Genomic DNA, 23,589 nt, shown 5'->3' on the forward strand with positions numbered 1-23,589 from the left:
GAAGAGGCGGACACTCAGCGGCAGCAGGTTTGTGAGAGCAGCATAACAGAGGAGGAGGAGGAAGAAGGAAGGAGGAGGAGGAGGAATCAGAGCGAGAGAAACAGTGTGGCTGCAGTCAGGAGGGACACAAACACTGAGAGAGAGAGAGAGAGAGAGAGAGAGAGAGAGGAGGAGATACAGAGAGAAGGTAAGACGGACACATTCGCCTGTTTAACGCCTTTGTTTCCAGTGTGAACAAGAGGTGTCGGATGCGCTGCTATCTAGTGTGTGTTTCATCTTCGTCTGCCAGCTGACGGCATGCTGTATGTGGCGAGAGCAGAGCGCCGTAGCACTGCAGAGGGATGCAGAGAGATGCAGAGAGATGGAGGAGAGCGAAAGAGGGAGGGGAGGGATGGAGCGCCGGCATTATGCTTTATGAGGAAGTAAAAATAGGGAGAAAGAGAGGAAGGGGATAAACATCTGCCTGTGCTTTGCTGTGTAGCGGTGTATGGGGATTGGGGATAGGGGGGTGTACCATTTGAGTGACAGCGTACAGGAGTGTGTCATCTGTCAACATCACTAGTTTTCCCTCCATGTTGGAGGTGATTTAAGTTTTGGTCGGACCACACCCTCTGAGATTATATGATGGGTGGTTTTGTGCTTGCATCTGGTGAGGATGTGTGTCTGGGAAATGTGTGTGTGTGTGTGAGAGAGTGAAAGGCATGTTGGATGCTGGCCAAACATGCTTAGTGTTGCCTCCCATTATTGTCAGGGCAGTGGATTAGCTGTGTGTGAGCAGCATCCATCCTCGAGGAGTCGGGCCAAGACGCTCGATCACGTACCGACCGAGATGTAGTCACTCTCAGCTGCGTGTGTGTGGATACATATGTAGATATAGAGGCGTGTGTGTGTTGTGTTAGTACATGTGAACAATGCTTTAGTACACGAGGCTGCAGTGCTAAATACTCATCCTGCTTTCTGCTCCTGGCATCATCCTCGGTAAAAAAATATTTGATACAGAAATAATATCCTCCACCATATTGTAAAAGCATGTCGCTCAGACAGGAGCAGAGTCGACCCTCGTCTCATCTGGCAAAGTGAAATAGTCTCTGAAAGGCGGCAGTCTGCTTAGAACAGCTTGACCAAGCATTTGTTGTTGTAGCGTCTCGATGCCAAGGCATTTTCACAGCATTGTAGACGATGCGGTTTCATAAAGAGCTGTTATGATTGAGAGGGTGTTTGTGATGATCCTTATACCCTTACAGGCATCACGACAACCACGCCAGATGGCACATTGTGTTGAAACATCTTTCAGATACATAGAGGGTTGAGGCATATTCTAGCAGCACATAAACAATGGAGACAGTCCTCCCAAGAATAACGACACACGGTTCACTAAAAAAAACATATGTGTATGTGTAAAGCTGGGCATACACTGTACGACTTTAGAAATGTTGTTGTGTAATTCCTACTCTTACTGTACGAGTAGATGGTTTGCGATGTAAAGCCAAAGCTCACGATTTATGTGCTCACACTGTACGGTCCGATCGTCAATCACAACCTGAGTGCTCACACTGTACGTGTGAAAAAGAAAAAAACACTGCCCATTGGCCCCTGAGGGCCGTTCAGGCTGTTGACAGTTGTGAATAAAGATTTGTTTGAAAGGTCCGAGGCAGGTAAAGTTTATTTGCTAGCAGAGATCTGTACAGGTCACAATGCTAACAAGGCAGAAACCTGCCGCCTTAATCATCTGTGCCATCCTGTCTGCTGAAATGTCTAAAAAAAAAGAGGTGCCAGCGTATATGGACTCGCAGGTGGCTAGGAAGACGTGGACAGTATGGCTTGTTCATTGTGCAGAGAGAATCGGAGCAGGGGGGTACACTACACGGCAAACAACGCCCGTCGAAGTTGAAATTCGGTCCGACTCTAAAATGAGTTCTACGGCTCCAAAAATGGGCCAGAAACGGACTAAAATCGTACAGTGTATGCTCAGCTTAAGTGACAAAGCCTTCTAGCAGCTGTAGTGACTATAATGGGAGAAAAGGAAGAACTTAGGTTATGGTATTATAGAGCCACAACAAAATATTTCACTTTAACGTGGGATACTGCTGTTCGTTTCCTGTTTCTAACCAACAGACAGTGAAAGGTCAAAAGTAATAAAAAATGATTGAAATAGACAGCTAACTGTTTGGACCTCTGCAAACTAGGTTGCATACACTCTCAACCAAGTACAGTTGCTGCTGATTTAACCCTTACTCGGCTCTCAACACATGGATTTATTTCTAAATCGTAATTTCTTTTTTAATTAGTTGAGCTACTTCACCATCTTGCCACATAATCCCTGGCAACTGTAGAAGTAGCCCCTGGGGTACAAGAACCTGTGATTGGGAATCACTGAATTACTCAATTTCCAGAAAATGAATCAAACTATTTTGATAATAATCACTTGATAATTTAAGTTCTTTATCAAATTAAAAGGTCACACATTTTTTATATAATTGTAAATTGAATATATTTGAAATCGGACATTTTCCACAATTTTCTGACATTATAATACATATAAAATTAATCGGTTAATTACACAGATTGATGATGAGAAGGATCATTAATTGCTGCCCTGGAGCTAACATGATTCTTTGAGGAAAAAGGAAAACCCACATACTAGCTCAGTTTCAGCATATACAGTAGCAGTGGCTGCTCTGTAGTTTCCTCAGAAGCTCTTAGGGCTCAGGTTTTACTGGATGAGGCATCAAAGAGACCTGATGAAACTCTTGGCAGTGTGTTGATCGCTGTGAGGGCTGGCCGATGCCTCGCTAAACCTGCTGACGTCACACCACCTCCTGCACTCGTGGCTGAAAAGCAGAAGAATAGAACTTGTGTGAGTGTGACAAAGAAAAAGATAAATCAGGAACAATAAAAGACTGAATAGAAACAGAGAGGAGAGGGGGGGGAGAGAGAGAGTAGGATGAAGTCTGTTGGTTGTGTGTTCATGTGAGTCTAAACTATCTATCTATGTATGAATGAACAACACTGAGAATTACATTCAGTGTTATTTTGATTTACAAATCTCTTATTTAACACAGGATCATGTTGTTAATGCAGTGGCAGCGGTACCAACGGCTGATCCGTCTGCATTTGAGCTAAATGTGTCTAGATGAACATTATATGACCAAGGCTGTCATCTGATCAGCTGACTTCTTCTGACCTCACAGGGGCTCCATCATGTTTGTGTGATCTGCAGCTAAGCTCTTAACTAGATTTGAACTGAAAATGTCATCTTTTGCTGGGATGAAATGCAAAAAAGTGTGATGCCTGAGTCTATTTCTGGATCAGTGACGTTTTGGTGATTTGATGTTTGTAGTCGTGTTTTTGCAGTGATGCGAGGTAGCGGGAGTGTGGTGCTTACCATCTCACACAGGCCTTCAGAAAGCATCTGTTCATAGTTTATAGGCACAGTCAGTGAGAGCTGCTGGTGGTCAAGCATACGGAGACCAAACTAAAACACTAACAGCTATCTGTGGTGTTGATTCTCGGTGGGATGAGTATTAAGCTTTGTCATTCTGTCAACAAAAATATTTCTAATGGAGCTTCATTACTCTACTTAATACTCACTATCAGATGTTTTCAATAGAGTCAGTGTTAATACTTTAATATTTTTGCAGAGTACGCATAATTAACCATTATTACCTACATTTAAAATGTGTAAACTCGGGCTGTACCGAATGTCTAAGCTTTTATTGAGGTTTTCAAATGAAGCTTTGAATGTCTGTCATCATATTTTATGATGTCATCACCCTAAAAAAATTGGAAAAATATAATTTTTCTGTTATTGTGTTTATATAAATGTAAGCTGTTAGATTACTGCTGTTGTTTTTGAAAGGCTAAATGGCAACACATATGGATTGAAGCAGAATATTTCCTTAGATAAAAACTTGTCTTGAATTTTGGAAATGATTACATCTATGCTTTTTCAATCAAGTCATTTCAGACCAAAATAAAATGGATACTGATTTTGCATTGCACTCCCGTAATATTAATGGACTCATGATGGACAGTTTAAAAGAAAGGATCAAAATTGTTTCAGCAGAATAAAAAGTTTTGTCCTTTTTATTCCACGCATTCTTCCTCCTTGTCAAACCCTGGCGACTCCGTTACCCATTCCAACCATCCAACTATATATAACCCTGCTCTGCTACATTAAAAGCTACAATAGAGATTTGGCGACTTTGGAAAATCACTGCAGATTATTAAAATTTTAAAACTTTGCATAAATTAAATTTACTTTTTTCCCCCAGTTAAAAGAGTCACTCCTACCCAAATCCACCCCCTTCTTCCTTTGATCCCCCACAACCCCCCATGGGTGCTACTTAGAGGTGCTCCCACAATGCCTCTCTCTGATTACCTCACCACGTCGATGTAAGAGCAGCTCAGAGGATGATGTCATTCTCCCAGGACTGTTAACTGACTCAACTGCTGCAGAGGGAGATGTAATGAATCACACGCTCTTGATTGTTACGTTTCCGCGATGGCAAAGCTGGTATTGTTTTCACCTTGTGAGACTGTGTGTGTCATGAATGTGGTCCTGGAGACACCTACAGTAGATGGAACTACCACATAATTGGTTTTGAGTGCTTCGCCAGGTATATTGGGCCATTGTCCCCCCTACACTTTACACCCGTTGGCCAGCTTTAGCTTTGAGCTGGTGTGTTCCCATCGCAAGAAGATCTCTAGTTTAAAAGTTGTAAACGCACCCATCTCCAGTTTAATTATTCAGAATTATTCAGTCAGGCATCCAGATGTCCTTAAGTCACAATTTAATTCTGAATAGACAAATTTATTTCTACAATTTTGAGAATCTCTTTGGTTCTTCTAAATTGTCTCCAGAAAAAAAAGGAAAGGTTGGTCCCATATCTCTTCACTGGTTCGTGTAAATTCTTCTCATAAACCACAAAAATCAGATTCTTCAATATTCAGTCTGTGTGCATTAGTTAGTTATTAGAGACCTAACTATAGATTAGAGTACATTGAAGTATATTACCGTGTACTGCTGCCATGGATTCAGTGAGTTATGCTGTGGGCTACAACGTTTTTTCGGCCTAAATTTGTTGACATTTTGACAAATTGGCCCCTTTTAAAAATGTGCTGAATTAGCTATTAGCAGTTCCTGGTTGCAATGTTCCCATGGATGTACAGACAACTATCTAACTATATAATTCTCAGGCAAGTTCTGGAGTTATAAGGAGCATCTTTTTTCTGTGATTTCTAAGCGGATTTATGGATGTTAATTTGCGATATAATTCCTTTTATTAATAAAAAACGATGAACACATTTAGAAAACACTTTACACACTTTAATAGTTGTTAAAAATAAAGAAGAAAAGTGGAAATTAGAATAAAAAATGACAAAGAAAGACATGTAAAAGTCCAGTTTTTTTAATAACGTTGCATTTCTGTACAGTCGTCCATTGTGAAGTTCAATCCATTCACACTGTGTCTTTGCTGTAATATAAATCTGCACATTACAGAATGAGACATTAAATTCGTATTTTCCCATTAATTCTACTCTACAAGTTCACAAGATGGGTGGGAGAAGATGGGAGGAAACTTTAAAAAGGGTTTCTTTGCTGAAGATGGTCGTTGGTGACATGAAACATCAGTGAAAAGAGAATATTGATATTCAGAGTGAAGCTCCTTACCAGAGACGCTGTAGTGATAATGATGTTTTTTTCCTGTTTCTCTGAGTTAAATATAGTGAGGTTATATGGAGAAAATCCCAGCTGACACACTTGAGAATAAAGAGACTGTCTCTTGTGTGTTGAACCCACTGATTCTCCTCACAGAACAGTGCTGCCTCCCTCCTCATCTTCTCCTCATCCCTCTTTCTGACTCTGTAATATCCTCTCTGTTCATTATTCATGAGCTCTCATCGCCGTCTCTGTCTGTCTCTGCTGCCGTTAATCATATTCTGATTATGTACCGTCAAAGCACGAGGCTACGTTTTAGAAATGCTTTAGGAGGAGGGAGAAGAATTGCAATCTTGCAATATAGAAACATTACTCAGTCCTAGGGCTGGGCAATATATCAATATTATATCGATATCGTGATAAGAGACTAGATATTGCCTTAGATTTTGGATATCGTAATATCGTAGTATAGCAAAAGTGTTGTCTTTTCTTGGTTTCAAAGGCTACATTACAATAAAATGATGTAATTTTCTGACTGTTCTAGCTCTTCTATTATTTGTCTTTACCCTCTTAGTCCTTTAATCCACATTACTGATGATTATTTATCAAAAATCTCAATGTGTAAATATTTTGTGAAAGCACCAATAGTCAACCCTACACTATTGATATCGAGGTATTTGGTAAAAAATAATGTGATATTTGATTTTGTCTGTATTGCATAGCCCTACTGTCCTCCTCTTCTGACTCCTCTCCCCTTTTTGTTTAGTTTTTCTGCATTTCTAAACCCACTGATATACACCTGTTTCTGCAGTCTGCACATTAGTCCATAGCTTGTAATAATAAACACTGGTTAGTTTGCTATTTGAACAGTTCTCAAGCCAGTTCGGTGTTGCATTGAGTTTTTTTTTTTGGTCTCACCCTCACAGGTACTGCATTTAGCATAAAAAATATGCTCAAATCATAACATGGCAAACTGCAGCCCAACAGGCAACAACAGCTGTCAGTGTGTCAGTGTGCTGACTTGACTATGACTTGCCCCAATCTGCATGTGATTATCATAAAGTGGGCATGTCTGTAAAGGGGAGACTCGTGGGTACCCATAGAACCCATTTACATTCACATATCTTGAGGTCAGAGGTCAAGGGACCCCTTTGAAAATGGCTCTTGCCAATTTTTCCTCGCCATAATTTAGCGTAAATTGAGCGTTATTTAACCTCCTTTGTGACAAGCTAGTATGACATGGTTGGTACCAATAGATTCCTTAGGTTTTCTAGCTTCATATGATGCCAGTATCTTCAGTCTAGCTTAAAAATTGAGCCCGCTACAACCTAAAAATTGAAAGTTGTGTTAATGTGTTTAAGAAATTTGTGTCGTTTAACCGAATTTGCGTTAACGCGTTTTCATTACTTTGTTTTTGTAGATTTTGTTGTAGTGGAACACAAATGCACAGGAGAACTAAACAGATGTGTCGCCAGGAACGATACAATACAGCTCATATTTTATTAGTAGTTAGCTTTGTGTTAAGAGTTACTTTCCCAAAAGTCCCATGAAGAAAGAGAGGCATAAAAAAGGAAACACCAGCATGGCATCAAGTAAGTCCAGATCAGTCCAACCAGTGATCAATACTTACAACATTTATCGATTACAAAGCAGATAAATCACAGAAAAGAAATTAGGAAATAATTGTTAATGTGATAATACTGGTAAACCACAAAAAACAACAATACCAAGTATTTCTTTCTTCCTATGTAATATCTGTCTGTATAACCATTTTGGCCGATACTTAAAGTTTTAGAATAAAGGTCAGTTTCTCCATATCATATATTTCCTTTACAATCGCTGTCCATTCTCCTTTTTTTGCAGCTCCTTGCCGTTTCTAGATTGATTTGCTATGTTCCCGAAATAACTGCTCAAAAAGTGCCCACTCAACACTAAAAATCTCCACGTTTGTAAAAAATAATTTTTGATATAAACTCTACAGTCTCTGTGCGAGGTAATACACCAGGATGAGATGCGTCATCATGGCAGGCCTCCACAGGACGGTAGACACAGTGACCTGAACAGCCCTGTGCTGAATGCATCCCTTATAAAGCTTATGTTTATTTTACACATACAAAGCAGACAAGCACACTACTGCCAGACAGGTTCAACCTCTTTTCTAAACAGTCTGAATACTATTTTAGTCAATATTTCACCAGAGTAAATACATCAGTGGTGTATGATTATGTAACGCAGTACGTAGATGTCATATCTTTGAAAAATGATCTTTAACAAGCCCATATTTACCTACTTATGTTTCCTGACACAGCCTAAAGAAGCCAAACTGAAAGTCACACTATCTGACACCCCTGCCGCTAATGTCCTGTTCATTTTTAGTGTTTGTTAATGTTTATATAACTTATGTGAACATGCTAATACTCTTCATTGCAGCTTTGTGTTGCATTTTGCTGCATTTTTCTGCTGTTTTGATTATCGGATCGTAGTGTGATCTGATGGAGTCTGTAGTTTATGTTATTGACTTGTGTTTCCAGTGGCAGGAAGTATGGAGAATATTGAGTGGAGTGACAGAGATATTGATCGGTCGGGGCTGCAATAATCCAGCAGTCTGTGCAGTACTTCAGCCGACTGTATCTTTGAGTCACTTGTAGATCTGTCAGCATAGAGAAGAATATTAAATCAGAATCAGGTTTATTTTGCAAAGTATATACATACATGGAATTTGACTGCGGTTTTATGCAGCTCTCAATTTACTTACACAGAAAGTGAAATAACAGCTAGGAACAATAATGACCAACAATAAAATAGGAATACAATAGTAAAAATAAAATGTCTATATACAAGTCAAGTGTTCTGGAAGTTGTAAACAATACAAATAGTGCAAAGAAACAAATACTGGATGGATAAACATGGACTGGATGATTATGTACAGCATGTTCTAGGGCTGTGAAAGTTAACGTGATGATAATGCGTTAACGCAAATTAATTTTAACGCAACCAATTTCTTTAACGCTTTAACGCAACTTGCGATTTTTAGGTTGTAGCGGGCTCATTTTTAAAGCTAGAGTGAATATACTGGCATCATATGAAACTAGAAAACCATGTCATACTAGCTTGTCGTGAAGAACGCTAAATAACGCTCCAAACTTGCGCTAAATTGTGACGAGGAAAAACTGTCATGTCCATTTTCAAAAGGGTCCCTTGACCTCTGACCTCAAGATATGTGAATGAAAATGGGTTCTATGGGTACCCACGAGTCTCCCCTTTACAGACATGCCCACTTTATGATAATCACATGCAGTTTGGGGCAAGTCATAGTCAAGTCAGCACACTGACACACTGACAGCTGTTTGCCATGTTATGATTTGAGCATATTTGTTATGCTAAATGCAGTACCTGTGAGGGTTTCTGGACAATATTTGTGATTGTTTTGTGTTGTTAATTGAGTTTCCAATAATAAATATAAACATAAATTTGCATCTATCCATATAGAGCAGGTCTAGATTGTACTCTATAATTTAGAGATGCAACAACAGATCCCCCATGAGCATGCACTCATACAGGTTCATACAGGTTTGTGCCAGATGATCTCACCCTCCTGCTCTCTTACACACCAACACAAAGCTCACAGAGCCCAGTGAGACTTAGTGTGATTAATATTACCAGCAGTAGCTGTTTATCAAACTTGTACGGCTCTATAATGTCAGCAGACTTACACATACACACCTACATGTTCGCAGAAGAGGTAACTGCACTGCAAAATGGAAAGAAATGTAGCCTAGATTTACAGCATGAAGCCTAGAGGAGATGATATACGGCTATAATTACTGCACATGGGTCTCCGGAAGCCTTTACATCAGTTGTACACGCTCACACGCTCACAAAAAACACCATTACCCTTCTGTGTTTTTGTGAGAATATCCTCTCAGAAACTGATAACATCTGAATGGATATGTTGATGGTAATTTATCTCTCTCCTCCTCCCCAGGTTTCCTCCCCTCCTCACCTCACTGACCCATGAAAGAAGCCATGCCGGTCCTCACAGCAGGAGCGGGTGAGCTGAGTTGGCACAGATGCTCAACACATACTGTCCCGAACGGCTTGAAGCGTGCTGTGCTCCATCTGTTCATTTTAATATACATGCTGGTTTTTCCTACTCCTCTTGTCTGTAGGGCTACACGAAACGTTGGCCCTGCTGACCTCTCAGCTACGGCCCGATGCCAATCACAAAGAGGACATGGTCTTCCTCAAAGACGTCTTCAGTGAGCGGAGCTTGGGATACCTCATGAAGGTGAGAAACTCTTATTATGATTCCACAAGTAACACCGTTATTTATTTATTTACATTTAGATGTAATATGCAGCTACGCACACGTTGGATTTATGTACACATTTTTAGAATATTCTCACAAAAAAGGTGTCTTTGCAAAAGGAACAGTGGATTTTATCCTTTATTATAAAGAGTCTTGAAAATGCTTTTTCTGTTTTCGGGTTCTCCGTCCGAAGACGGAGCAGAAGACCGCTAGCTAGTAAACATGAATGTAAACAATGCAGGATTTTTTAGACCTCAAGGATTTGAAGACCTTTTTTGTGTTTACAAGAAAATTCCTGAAGGCTCCTTTAACCTTCAGCTTTTTCCCCATACTGTGCGTTCCTTCTTGAAACCCTCTCCTCTAATAATCTACATGTCTTTGTGTTGCAGATTCATGAGAAGTTGAGACAGTATGAGAGACAGAGTCCAACACCCGTCCTCCACAGTGCCTCGTCTTTGGCAGAGGATGTAAGTTCATCACACACACACACCCTAAATTACTTTTCCACTTGGGCACAGCAGTCAGTCACAATGAGTTAGCTCCGACAGAGAAGCAACGCAGGTATCAGAAGTGAATTTTAATGTTCTCAAAGTGCTGAATCATCCCGATGCTCATCTAATGAAACTCCATATCCTGCTGCTCTCTCGCTCTCACCAGTTATCAGCGGGGGAAACTGCTGACCTTAGCTGCTTGCTACTTATCTACCCTTCCTGCATGCATGTCTGTTGTGTATCTGTCTGCATTTATTCTACAGTAAACTGCAGCGTGCATTACCGTTATACACATGCAGCACGGGTTCATACCGGGTCATGTGTGTTTTGTGATCGGCAGGTGGCGGAGGAGCTGCAGAGCGGACCGATGAGCACCGAGGAGAAGGAGCTGCTGCACCTGCTGACGTCACCGCATCTCAAGGTAAACACTTGTAATTTGTTTTTTGGCCTTACAATAGTATAATCGGGAGGAGATGTTGCACTAGTGTATATTCATGAGGACATTTTTCTTTTTTTTTGCCCTGAAATTCATCTCTGAAGCTGTTCACAGATTGTGGCAGACATCAGGCTGCTCTCTGTGCAGCTCAACGTCAGCGCTGTACGCTCAGCATGTCTGTTTTCTGTCCCATCAGGCCGTTCTCTCGGTGCACGACACCGTGGCACAGAAGAACTTTGATCCCGTGCTGCCGCCGCTGCCGGATGACTTTGAGGACGAGCTGGAGGAAGAGTCGGTGAAGATCGTCAGGCTGGTGAAGAACAAGGAGCCTCTGGTGAGTTGTGAAGGATGAGAGCTGAGAACATGAGAGCCTGCAGGAGAACTGGATGAAAGAGGAAGAGATTATGAGACTGTGTGCTCTTTTCTGTTAATGATCTTATGTTATCTGCCTATACTCTAGGGAGCCACCATCAGGCGGGATGAAGCCACTGGGATGGTGATCGTGGCTCGGATCATGAGAGGAGGTGCAGCCGACCGAAGCGGTAAGTTGTGCTTCTTCTTCTCCTTCTTCTCCCCACACCACTAGACTACCACTACCTGTCATTCCCAAACTGGGAGCTGGAACGCAGATGAGGGGTCGTGAAATGAGAACTTGGTAATGTTAAAGATAGCTTTTTGGGACATTTTTGCTATTGCGGAATAGTTAAAGAAATGGGAACGACTCAGGGATGACATGCAAAACAGTTCCCCGCATGGAAGACAGCCAGGACATTGCAGTAATGTAGCACAGCCCTCAGGAAGCTGAGCTACCAGGACGCCTCAGGAGGCTCCTGATTTCTACAGCAGTGTGATGGCATTTGTCTTCTTGCAACCAGTGAAAATTATGCATATACTGTATGTATAGGACAACAAACCAAAACCTGATGCTGTAATGACTGAGATCAAAGGCAGAGTGAGAGACATGCAGCAGCAGGAGGAGGAGAAAAATGAGATGGATAGTGCGGTTGTTGCTGAAACCCAAATCTCTCCACAAGTCCCCAGAGAGTCAATCACACCATATAGACTCAGCAGAGATCCTTTCATGTCCGTTACCATGGAAATATCAGCCACATGCAGGTGTATGTGTGTGTGTGTGTGTGTGTGTGTCTGTGTGTGTGTGTGCCGGCATTGGAAACATGCATGCTGGGAAAGTAAACCAATCAGTGTTTGCATCCATTAATCATTTATGTCTTCCTCTGTTTTCTTGCTGCGTCAAGTGATGGAAAAAGCTCTCGTCAGTGTGGAGACAGAAGCTGTAGAGATATTTTAACCTCAGGTCTCTTTGTAAATGCATACATTATACGAGTAGGATTGAACAGTAGTGTGTCTGCTATGTGCCTCTCTGTCCTGAGGGGAAAGCGTATTGATCTGACTTCTCTCAGCCTTTGATTTCATTGTTGTGGCTGCAGCTAAATAGATCACAGCTGATGATCGACGCAGCTGGTGTCTGTGGATCTGACAGCAATACTGATGTTATGATATGAATCATAAACCCCCAAAGACCCAGTGAAGACGTGTTGCTTGTCACTGGCGTTTCTGAGTCTTCATACTGTCTCTCGTCCTCACAGGTTTGGTCCATGTAGGAGATGAACTCAGGGAGGTCAACGGAGTCTCTGTGATCCACAAGAGGCCTGATGAGATCAGTCAGCTGCTGGTAAGACGGACGGACAGATCTGCTGTAGATTTAAAGTAATGCTCGTATAAATCTGCAACATAGAAATACTCAAATCAAAAATAAATAAGATAAGACACAGGTTTTCCTGATTAAATATGTATATCCATTTTCTCAATAAATATGTATCATTTGTGCTAAAGTTTTAGACCTTCCTTTTTTGCTTCTTTTGATCTACAATTTTTTATATAATAAAATTATATTTTTGTCTGTGTGTTGACAGATTTCTAAGTCAACACAACCAGAGATGTACTGTATTAGCAAATATAATGTTGTGCAAGAGAGAAACTCAAGTCAGTGATCATCATAAGGCAAACAAATACAAATATATGGTCAAAATCAACGAGATATTCAGAAAATAACTTCTTACACTAGATGTATTTGCTATGATACAGTATTTTTAACTGCATGGCAGTATATTAAATATGTTGATTTAATTGCACAATATATAACTTTTCTTTAGGATAGAGAGACAAAATGCTCTGCCCATGTTGAGTTTATTTATTTGCCCCAGACAGAAGCAGTGGTAAATATAGTGTTGGGTAAACTATAAACTCAAAAGAGTCTTTAGGATCATGATAGAAGTGATTCATCACCTAAAATGTTCTGTCCATCTTTTATTTATTTACAAAAGGCGTGCACCGATAGTCCATTAAAAGTCAAATCCACCTCCGGGAGCCTTTTAAGGGAAGTACGCTGAGTGTTTGTCTTTAATTTGAGGCTGCAGTCTCACTCCTCTCACCCCTACTTCCTCTTGTGATCTAGTCTCAGTCCCAGGGCTCCATCACTCTGAAGATAATCCCTGCCATTAAAGAAGAGGACCGACTGAAGGACAGCAAGGTGAGATGAAGTGATAGTTTGAAAGAAAAGAAGACTAGTTGTCTGTTTTTTTCCTGCATTTTTCAGTGGCATTCCAGATTATTTATTCCTTAAAAGACGTAATCCATTGATTAAAAATAGTTTATTCCAGGTTGACAACTTTGTCCCATGTTTTTTGACGATAAGAAATATCCAAATCTGGTGCTTCTTGTTTTTTGATTCCAGGTGTACGTGAGAGCGTTGTTTGACTACATCCCGTTGGAAGACAAGGCGACACCTTGCCAAGAAGCGGGACTTCCCTTCAAGCGGGGAGACATCCTGCAGGTCGTGACCCAAGACGACCACACGTGGTGGCAGGCCAAGCGCGTGGGAGACAGCAACCTGCGGGCCGGACTTGTCCCATCCAAACAGTTCCAGGAGAGGTGAGAGCACCCAGCAGACATCGTGTGCAACCTGTGGTGTGGTAAACTGATCAGTGCCAGGACTGTACGGTTCACCCACACTGTGCTGGTATTTATTTTATCCAGCCATTTGTAATCTGTCAAATCCACATTCATGTGTTCCACTTTGAAGGGTCAACTATGATTAGATGGAGCATCAAAGCAGCATGGAAAAAAATAAATCGAAACACACACGCAGCCTTGAATGGGCGCATGCTGATAGTGTTAGTGTCATAATCCAAGAAGATGATCTCAGCTGGCTGGGAGATCGCTGCCAAACACTGCAGCGTCTGTTGGATTAATAACCACAGCTTAAACACAGAGAAAGACGCAGGTCAGAGGGGTATCTGAGCACTGAAAAGCCTCCATGCTGTGTTTTGTAGGTTAAATAAAAAAATGTTAATGGTGAAATAAGTGTTTTTCTGCTGATGCTGTGGATTTCTGCTGCAATATGGGCTAAAACAATGATGAATGAGAAAAACGTCTTAAAATGGCTCAACAAAAGTAGCTCAGGTCTGCTTAATGACAGGCAACATGTTGTCATGGATGGATTACTGAACGGGTCTACCGCTTACAGAGCCTCTGCTTGAAGTGTTTTTATTTATTGTTAAAAGTCAATCAAAAAGAGACTCAAAACAACTACAGAGATGCAAAACTACCACAGAAAGACATAAAACCGCCGTGAAGAGACTCAAAACCAGTGCGAAGCGACGCAAAATGACAACAAAGAGGCATAAAAAGACCACAAATAGATGGAGACGAGCAAGCGTTTGGTGGTCGTAGGGATCGGCATTGGGGTCGGGTGCAATGTGAGCTCTGTTTGGGTGTCTTCCTCTTATGTAGGAGGCGTAGGAAGCCTTTTACATGTTTGTGTCCAGAGGCCCGTTGTCTCATAATCTGTTCATAAGTGCTGCATGTTCCTCTCTCTTTTGCTCCACCTCTCTGACGTTCCCTCCTCACCTTTTGCTTACTGTGTTTTTTTCTGACCTGATGATTCTCTTCCTGCCTCCATCCTCTCTGGCTCTTTGTTCTGCTGCACATTTCTCCAGGCGACTGGCCTACAGGATGAAAATGGGCACTCTCCCGAATCCAAAATCCCCTAAAAAGCCTGTCTGTAAGTTTCTGCTTCCCTGGATTCCACTGCATCATTTCATAATTACAGTTTACTACCTGCAGCATCTCTCACCATCAGCTCTTCTTTCTCTACTAATGTACTCGGTCACTGTCATTATAGGACAATAATATCCCCGCTGGATAAATGCAACAATGTTTTCATTGACATTTATTGACCTTTTGTGCTGGTAATTGGCGTTCTCAGAGGCATTAGTATTCATTGTCCGTCCTCTCCATGCTGCTATGTGGACATGTTCTAAAAAGGGATGAGAGAGAGAGATGGAGGGGCACATAGACGGAGGGAGGGATCACAGATATGAATTAATCTCTTTCATGTTCGGTCCATCTGGCCAGCGAGCAGCTTAAGTAGATCCAGACAGCGTTACAAGCTGCGCCCACTGAGAAACAAAGCCCCAACAATACATTACACTTCTCACTTTCTCACTTGATACTATAGACGTGGCATGTAACCCGCCAGGTGAGTGGGTAATGTGAGTGGTGGCTCTTCGTGGCGCGTAAGCTGCAGGCGATCCGATTAGGCCTGAGCCACGGGGAGACAACAAGAGCTTAGCAGTATGGCAGCTAGCCCTGCTACGCCACGCAGCAGCGAGCCTGCGGAGACTCTTCTGTCTCGGCCTCCCTCCACTGCTCCTCCAGCTCTTTGATTAATTCCCCCTAAATCCCAGCAGGGGCCCTCTTTGTCTGTGACGTCATTGACGACGGCGATAAATCTCTTCAAAATGTTGAATCCTCATTTCATAAATTTCATTCTCTTATCTGCCATCTACACCCAAAATGACCTTTTACCTACTCTAATGTTTGACACTCTGTTTCTCCTCGTCGCAAACTATATCAGATGATCAAGGATGTGATAAAGGTGGGTACATGTGCAGCAACAAACATTATTTATCTACAATACATAGACACAGCCTCACTCGAAACAGGCCTCAAAGACAGTACGTGTGCGTGTGTGGAGAGCATGCATGTGTGCTAGAAGGGTGTCCATTTGGGATTTCTACTGCTTCCAGCTTAATTCCTCCCCTCCTGCTGTTAGAGCACCAGACTAGAATAGAGATTCTTTGCCTTGCTTATTTGTATGTGTGTGTGTGTGTGTTGTGCCAGGTGATGTGCAGGCAGAAGAAGCATCCCTGGAGACTTTAGCCCATCCAAGCAGAGGTTGTTAAAGATAACAATAGCTCCTCTTTTCTTTTGCGTCATCCTCCTCAGCCCCTATTATCTTTTGTTCTGTTTTTTCCCTCCTCATCTTTTACTCTGCTGCAGTTTGAGCTGATGCTTTTTTTTCGATGTTCTAAAATCAGTGCATATCGTCATACATTAGATTTGATGAAAGGACAAACTTCAGATATAGATGCATAAAAGTCTTTTGTTTTGTAGGTTTCTGTATGTGAGACAGTTTGTACCTCAGCTGTGAATCTTTGGGGAGGCGAGGCTTGTTTACATGTGTGTTTGGGTCACAGAGACTCGGCTCCTTTTCAGATGAAGGAGAGCCGTTTCTCTCCTCTCCTCTCCTCTCCTCTCTCTCTCGTAATGTCAAATCTCTTCATCAAGCCTTCGTTATTGGCCTCCGACAACGTTCCTTCATTATCTCTTGGCTGCTCCTCCACTCTCGCCTCCTGCTGTCTGCCTGCCTGCTGCCTGTCTGACCCGCCTGCCCTCTCCAACGCCCCGTGGCCCGCCCCCCCTCTCCTCTTTAACTCCTCCAACTCCCCCTACTCCTTAACTCTTCCAGGTCTCTTACCCTGTGCTTACCCCCTCTTTTCCCTGCTTGCCTCCCTACAGAGGACTGTGACTGTGAGGGCTATTTCAATGGACAGTACATAGGTGAGAGCGTGCACATCTTTCTCCACCTCCTCCTCCTCCCTATCTGCTGTTTGCCTGCTGCAGCCTGGCTGTGCGCTGGTTCCCTGGGTGCTTCCGGGCTGGGGGGGGGGGGGTCAAAACGACTGCTTGTGTAGGGTTGACCTGTCTGGGGCCGGGGGGTTGAGGGGTAAGAGGAAGGGGTTGAAGGTTTGGAAGGGTCAAGAGACGGGGTCAAAGACGATGCCAGAGGAAGGAAGATGGATGAGGGTGTCTGATTTATTTGGGTGAAGGGAAGATGTGTGCAGGTGTAGAAGAAACATGACAAGTGTTAGTATCAAACGTGAAAAGGAAAGCAATGAAAAAAAATGTGTATGAAGTATCGTCTCACACTTCTGAAGGTGCCAGTAACGGATCTGCCTCATCAGAGACTCCAGTGCATATTTAGAGTGAACAGATAGTTTAGAGATGCGTCAAAAGTGTCAGATACTATATTAAAGAAGCAAAACAAACTTAGAATATATTAAATCAAAAACAAAGCGATGATGGATTTGATTAGTACAGAATTTGTGCTGGTTATTGGTCTATAATTTTCTAATAATTTCTTAGTAACTTTCCTGCAAAGAACTCTGTCTACTTATAGGGTAAAGAGAGACAGTTAGTACGCTTCATTTGTACATGTAGTACAATAAATTCCAAATAATTGCGAGCATAAAGAGTCTTTTAGTCAGTGCACAGTATGAATATGAAATAGGGTTGTCAAAGTTAAACGCAAATTTGTTTTAACGCCACTAATTTCTTTAACGCAACTTGCCGATTTTTAGGTCGTAGCGGGCTCAGTTTTAAACCTGGAGTGCAGATACTGGTATCATATGAAGCTACAAAACCTAAGGAATCCATTGGTACCAACCATGTCATACTAGCTTGTCGCGAACAATGCTAAATAATGCTCCAAACCTACGCTAAATTTTGGCAAGGAAAAACTGCCATGGCCATTTTCAAAGTGGTCCCTTGACCTCTGACCTCAAGATATGTGAATGAAAATGGGTTCTCTGCGTACCCACGAGGCTGTTCTTTCAAGATTATTCCAGGAAACTTTCTTGTAAATCATTAGGTGCATTAAGTACAGACCTGTTAAACAAAACATTACAGGAAATGTTGGTATTTATTGCGTTTAAATAGGTATCCAGGCATTTTATGTTGCAATAACATGCTTTAAATTCAAACGGGAGTGGAGGGAATACATTGGTCCCCTTTATCCTCAACCCCTCTCTAGCCTTCCACTGGCCTCCCCTCCCTCACCCTTCTTCAGCCCAACCTGACCCCCATTTACTCCCACATCCTGCGAGCTGCTTAGGGAATGATGATGAGCACAAGGAGCGATCTAAACACAGCCGAAAGCTTATCAGCACCTTCCCCCCCGTAACACAAAACCACATTATTAAAACAGTATTTGTGCTTCCTCTCATGCACTTTGCTTGGAGCTGTAAAACCCTCCCCTCCATCCCTCCGCCCGCCCTCCTCTACCTTGCAGTGTTTGGATTCTCCTAAACCTCCCTCCCTCCCGCCCTGCATCTAACTAACTGCTGCTGTGCTGTGGCCAGTGCACTGCTTCCCCCCCTTCCCCGAAAAACCCTCCCCGCCCCCCCTTCATGAGGGCCCTGCTGCGTTGGACGCATTGCACACTCAACCAGGCACGTTTGCTGCTCGTTCACCCTGTGTGGAGGTGTGAGGCTGGGTTGTGTGATGCTCTAACGCCAGTTATAGTCTCTCCTAAGTGTAAAGCAGTGGCGCCCTCCTGTGGCCAGGTGTTTTCCTGGGAATTTTATTCAGGTACAGTGCCCGGCTCATTCCCTCAGGTACACTGACTACCACTGACGGGGGATACAGACAGTCCTGGCCGTGGGAGACCCAGATTTGCAGTCACTCTCTGCTGTTGACGTGGTGTTTCTCAGGGCCAGGCTGTCCTGTCTGTCCTGCCTCAGCACTGTAATCTCGGTCAGAGCAGCATGCCTTGTTTGGAACACAATGTTGGAAAATTATGTCTAATTTCGGTCACGAGATCTGTTTTTTGAACTTCTGAAAGTGTTTTAATCTCTTTTAAAAATGAATGTAATGAATGGTTTGCTTAAAACAGTCTGCTTCACCTGTTTACTATGCATGTAATGTAATTTTTAGTCGAAGCATGACGTCTAATTGGCTCTGAGTTCAGCTAATATCTCACACTATCAAGTATTTACACTCTAGATAAGAGTGAGCTATTTTCATCCCTGTGCACAAAGGTTTTTAATGCATGCTTATAAATGGGTTGGTCTTGACTTTATCAGAAACATTGCTTTTGCATTTGCTCACTGCACTTATCTAATTTTGAAACACAAAGAGATCGTATCTGCATCATGGAAGTTAAGTAGTGTGCTCATGTTATCTTGTGTAAATAGTTTTAGGGTTCATGACATCTGACGAAAGACGTGTTTTGTTTCTGCTCCTTCTTCCCTCCCATCTCTGGCCTCGCTGTAGCTGGTTTACGGAGGAGCTTCCGGCTGAGTCGCAAGGACAGGCAAGGATCCTCCGGAGAGGGCTCTGATCCTGGAGACCCCGACTTCCTGACTTATGAGGAGGTGACCCGCTACCAGCAGAGATCCAACGAGAGGCCCCGTCTGGTGGTTCTGATCGGTGAGACTGAGAGGCACACATGTTCTCCTGTGATGATAGTGACACCTAGTGGATCAGAGCATGTGTTACAACCTATTGATGACCCATTTCTTGCAGCTTTTTCAACATGATGATGTATGTCAAGTTAATTTTTTCTCTCCTTTTGCAATCTTGCAAAGGATCTCTCGGAGCACGAATCAATGAACTCAAACAGCGGGTGATTGCTGAAAACCCACATCGTTTTGCAGTGGCTGTACCACGTGAGTCATAAGTTATACACGCTGTACTTATCAATGAACCAACATTACACTACAAATACAAGTAAATTCCTCTCTTGTGTTCCCACAGATACCACCCGGCCCAAGAAGCCTCAAGAGAAGGAGGGTGTCGAGTACCACTTTGTCACCAAACAGCAATTTGACGCAGATGCTTTAAACAACAAGTATGTTTACACTGATGCCGTGTTGCTGAGATGTTCTGGTACCATTTCTTCCTTCCTGATACTGAGTACCGATCCGATACCAGCCATTAAAACAAATAGTTATTATTATTATTATTATTAAACAGCTGTTTACTTCTGACCATGTATGGATGTGATATGATTACTATCTTTGTTGTTTGGCCTGGCTCAGGGTAAAACCTTTTTTAAAACATGAACAACACTGTTGCTGTTTGCTATCGTCACGTAACAAACTACCTGCAATCAGTTCTTCTTCGCTGCTTTAAAACAATAGTTGCCAGTGGCAGCCATGACACATCCAGGGTGACAGCACAGTGAAGGCTACCGTTTTGGAGCGGCGAAGAAGAATTGATTTCCGGTTCAAGTTTTAAATTGTGGTACTGAATCGGTGCATAGACTGGCGTACACGCCGATACCCAATACCGAATGTTGAGCAGAATCTGACACATTTCCGATACTGGTATCAGCATCGGAACAACTCTAGTAAACATCCATGATTTATTCCCTGCTGCTGATGTTAAAGTTTTGTTGTTTCTCTGCAGGTTCATAGAGCACGGGGAATACAAGGAGAACCAGTATGGCACAAGTATAGAGGCTATCCGCTCTGTACAGGCCAAGAATAAGATGTGTGTAGTGGATGTGCAGCCTGAGGTAGGTGTCATGTTACAACCACTGAGCATCTTGTTTAATGCACATCCAGATGTATCACACCATCAAAACTAGGGCTGTCAATCAATTCAAATATTTAATCATGATTAATCGCATGATGGTACATAGTTAATTTTGATTAATCACACAACTTTTCATCTGTTCAAAATGTACCTAATAGGGAGATTTTTCAACGTAGGAGTGGGCAAATATGCTGCTTTATGCAAACGGATGCATATATTTATTATTGGAAATCAATTAACAACAAAAAACAATGACAGAAACCCTCACAGGTACTGCATTTAGCATAAAGAAATATGCTCAAATCATAACATGGCAAACTCAAACCCAACAGGCAACAACAACTGTCAGTGTGTTGATTTGACTATGACTTGCCCAAAACTGCAACTGACTCGTGGGTACCCATAGAACCCATTTTTATTCACATATCTTGAGGTCAGAGGTCAAGGGACCCCATTGAAAATGGTCATGCCAGTTTTTCCTCACCAAAATTTAGTGTAAGCGTTATTTAGCATCCTTCATGACAAGCTAGTATGACATGGTTGGTACCAATGGATTCCTTAGGTTTTCTAGTTTCATATGATGCCAGTATCTTCACCCTACCTTTAAAACGGAGGCCGCTACCACCTAAAAATCACAAGTTACGTTAAAGAAATTTACTTTGACGGCCCTAATCATAACATATCATGAGCTACAGATCCTGCAGAGTGTAGATGAGGGCAGGAAGTCACATGAGATCTGCTCACCATGTTGAGTGTCTGATGTATCACTGTGGACTCTCTCCTATCATGTCTGATCTGTGACCTCTGTTTGCTCTATTGTATGTAACTCCTCCATCACTCCAGGCCCTGAAGAGGCTGCGGACAGCAGAGTTCAAGCCCTATGTAATATTTGTCAAACCTCGTGTTCCTGATAGCAGACGTCGCCGCAGTGCTGCCACTTCACCAGGTGGGGGAGAGCACGGCCGCACTACAGTGAGTCCTACGTTTTCTCTTGGCTATAATCGTTGTGTCCCAAATTCAGTGGCTTAGAAGGAGTAGAGTACTTATATAAGTTTTGTAGTTCTTAATATTGTGCACCAGTAAATATTCTATAATGTTTAATGGAGCAGTCACATGATTCAGAATCAGCTTTATTGGCCAAGTATTGTACACACACAAGGAATTTGATTCCAGTTTTAAGTAGCTCTCAATTTACTGACATGGAACAATTTACAGGATGATAGGAATAGACAGTGTATGTTTATGTATATACATATACACACACACACACACTATCTATATTTATGTCTCTATCTACCTAGCTTTACCTATATCTATCTCTCTCTCTCTCCCTATATCTTTCTCTCACTCTCTATCTCTACCTATACCTCTCTCTTTAAGTACATTATGTTGATGCTACTTACCTACTTTTACTTAAGTAAATCATCTGAATACTTCTTCCACCACTTGCAGTTCTGACAAGGGCTGGTTTCCTGTATGTGTCTCACTTTCTGCAACAGGACGAGGACCTCCAAGAGATGCGTCAGTCTGCCATTCAGATTGATCAGCAGTATGGACATCTGGTGGACCGGATCCTGATCAAGGAGGACTCAGCCAGTGCCTGTGCAGAACTTCGAGGTATCTTGGAAAGGCTGGAGCGAGAGTCCTTCTGGGTGCCTGTCTGCTGGGTGCGGACCTAAACTTGCCCCCCCTGCATCTTCCAGAAGAACTTCACAGCCAACCCACCCAAATCCTGCACCGGTCCTCTCCTACTGATCCCCTTTTCCCCCCAAAAAGGCCTGCTGGCCAGCCTGGGAGTCTGCTGAACTCCCTCTGACTGATGCAGGGCTGGTCAGACAGCCACAAACTGAGGCACCAGAGGAAGAGGATGTTGTCTGAGGAATACGTCGTCGTCTGGGGTGTTGGCCCAGAAATCACAGTCTTACTGTCACTTCAAGTTATATTTATTCAGGTATGGTTTTAAGTTATTTATTGATTTAAAAACGGGGAACAGACGAAGTGTTTTATTCCTCACACTGTCACTCTTTCTAGCTGCGTTGTTCACCAGAGTGTGGCAGGTTTGGGATCCCACTCAGAGGATTGCTCAGTCAGTCAGCTTTATTGTGACTCTTGTTGGAGTAACTTTAGTAGCATGGTTTTTTAGGTTTACAGTTTTATTCAACTCAATGCCAATCGCAGAATGCTTCCTGTTAATTCTTACTGCTCATGCATCCTGTACAGTATAAGAATCAATCATACATTCAGCAGAACAGGACAAATTGATATATAAAGTTAAGTGAATGCCATTTCAAACTGTGCTCTTTTTTGCTAGATATAATTTCCACACATGGACAGAAACTAAACGATATCCAAATGGAATGTGAGAATTTTATTTTCTACAAAACAGTTTGTTTTTAGGCAATGCATGAAAACTGATTATTTAATCTGATGTAAATATTGTAAATGTTAACTCCTCGTGTGCCAACGAAAGATCTCGTAGCACTTAAATGCAACCTGTTTACCTTCGATCCCTGGGAACCCGAATCTGTTAGTGTGTGGATGGATGTCACGGTGTATGTTCACATACAGGAATGGGGTTTGTATAGTTTCCTTGCACATATCTGTATTTTTGTCTACAGAAGTAGAGGCGGGTACTAGATGTCTTGTTTTCTTTGATAATCAGGGTTTTGCTTTGTTGATGTCAGAAAAAGTGTGGAGACGTGAGACGTGATATCCACAGATTTTAAATTACAACTTAAACAATTTGTCAATAAATTAATTGGCAACTATTTGCAAATATTTTGGTAAAACTTCATAATAACCATCATTTATAAATGGTAAATTCATAGTTAATTAAAACAAGTTAATAGTTTATTTACTGTCAACAAACAATGTTTACTAATCAATAGTAATGTTATAATTTGTTATTTTATCATTAGCTTATAAATTCTATATTGTATCACGGCTGATAAGAGATTTTAACAATTACATTCGGATTAGTAAACTATTGTTGTACACATAACATCTG

At 42.1% G+C, this 23,589-nt stretch overlaps 1 protein-coding gene and 1 long non-coding RNA gene across 6 annotated transcripts in view; one reads left to right on the plus strand and one right to left on the minus strand.

The window, feature by feature from the left end:
• mpp3a (membrane protein, palmitoylated 3a (MAGUK p55 subfamily member 3)) lies at positions 1 to 23,540 on the plus strand. 4 transcript variants are annotated; one of them, XM_037792850.1, is made up of 20 exons: positions 1 to 187; positions 9,648 to 9,713; positions 9,832 to 9,950; positions 10,361 to 10,438; positions 10,803 to 10,883; positions 11,095 to 11,232; positions 11,359 to 11,440; positions 12,506 to 12,591; positions 13,375 to 13,449; positions 13,654 to 13,850; positions 14,918 to 14,982; positions 15,838 to 15,858; positions 16,782 to 16,823; positions 18,567 to 18,632; positions 19,317 to 19,472; positions 19,631 to 19,711; positions 19,800 to 19,893; positions 20,454 to 20,562; positions 21,426 to 21,554; positions 22,082 to 23,540. In XM_037792850.1, exons 2-20 carry the CDS (start codon positions 9,677 to 9,679, stop codon positions 22,259 to 22,261), a joined length of 1,836 nt encoding a protein of 611 aa, XP_037648778.1. In that variant the 5' UTR covers positions 1 to 187; positions 9,648 to 9,676; the 3' UTR covers positions 22,262 to 23,540. The 4 variants fall into 4 exon arrangements, with proteins under 4 accessions (XP_037648778.1, XP_037648780.1, XP_037648779.1 ...); XM_037792852.1 differs by lacking the exon at positions 18,567 to 18,632 and having other exon boundaries at positions 2 to 187; XM_037792851.1 differs by lacking the exon at positions 16,782 to 16,823 and having other exon boundaries at positions 2 to 187.
• Positions 18,863 to 23,589, minus strand: part of LOC119502024 — a 13,957-nt gene continuing 9,230 nt past the window's right edge. The window contains exon 5 of one of the 2 annotated variants that reach the window (XR_005209995.1): positions 18,863 to 19,517. This is a non-coding gene — a long non-coding RNA (uncharacterized LOC119502024). Of the gene's footprint in view, positions 19,518 to 22,352; positions 22,476 to 23,589 lie in introns of those variants that run through there. The other variant, XR_005209996.1, reaches the window with a different exon arrangement.

Source organism: Sebastes umbrosus, chromosome 14, assembly GCF_015220745.1.
Source record: "Sebastes umbrosus isolate fSebUmb1 chromosome 14, fSebUmb1.pri, whole genome shotgun sequence".
In the NCBI taxonomy this organism is placed as follows: Eukaryota; Metazoa; Chordata; class Actinopteri; order Perciformes; family Sebastidae; genus Sebastes; species Sebastes umbrosus.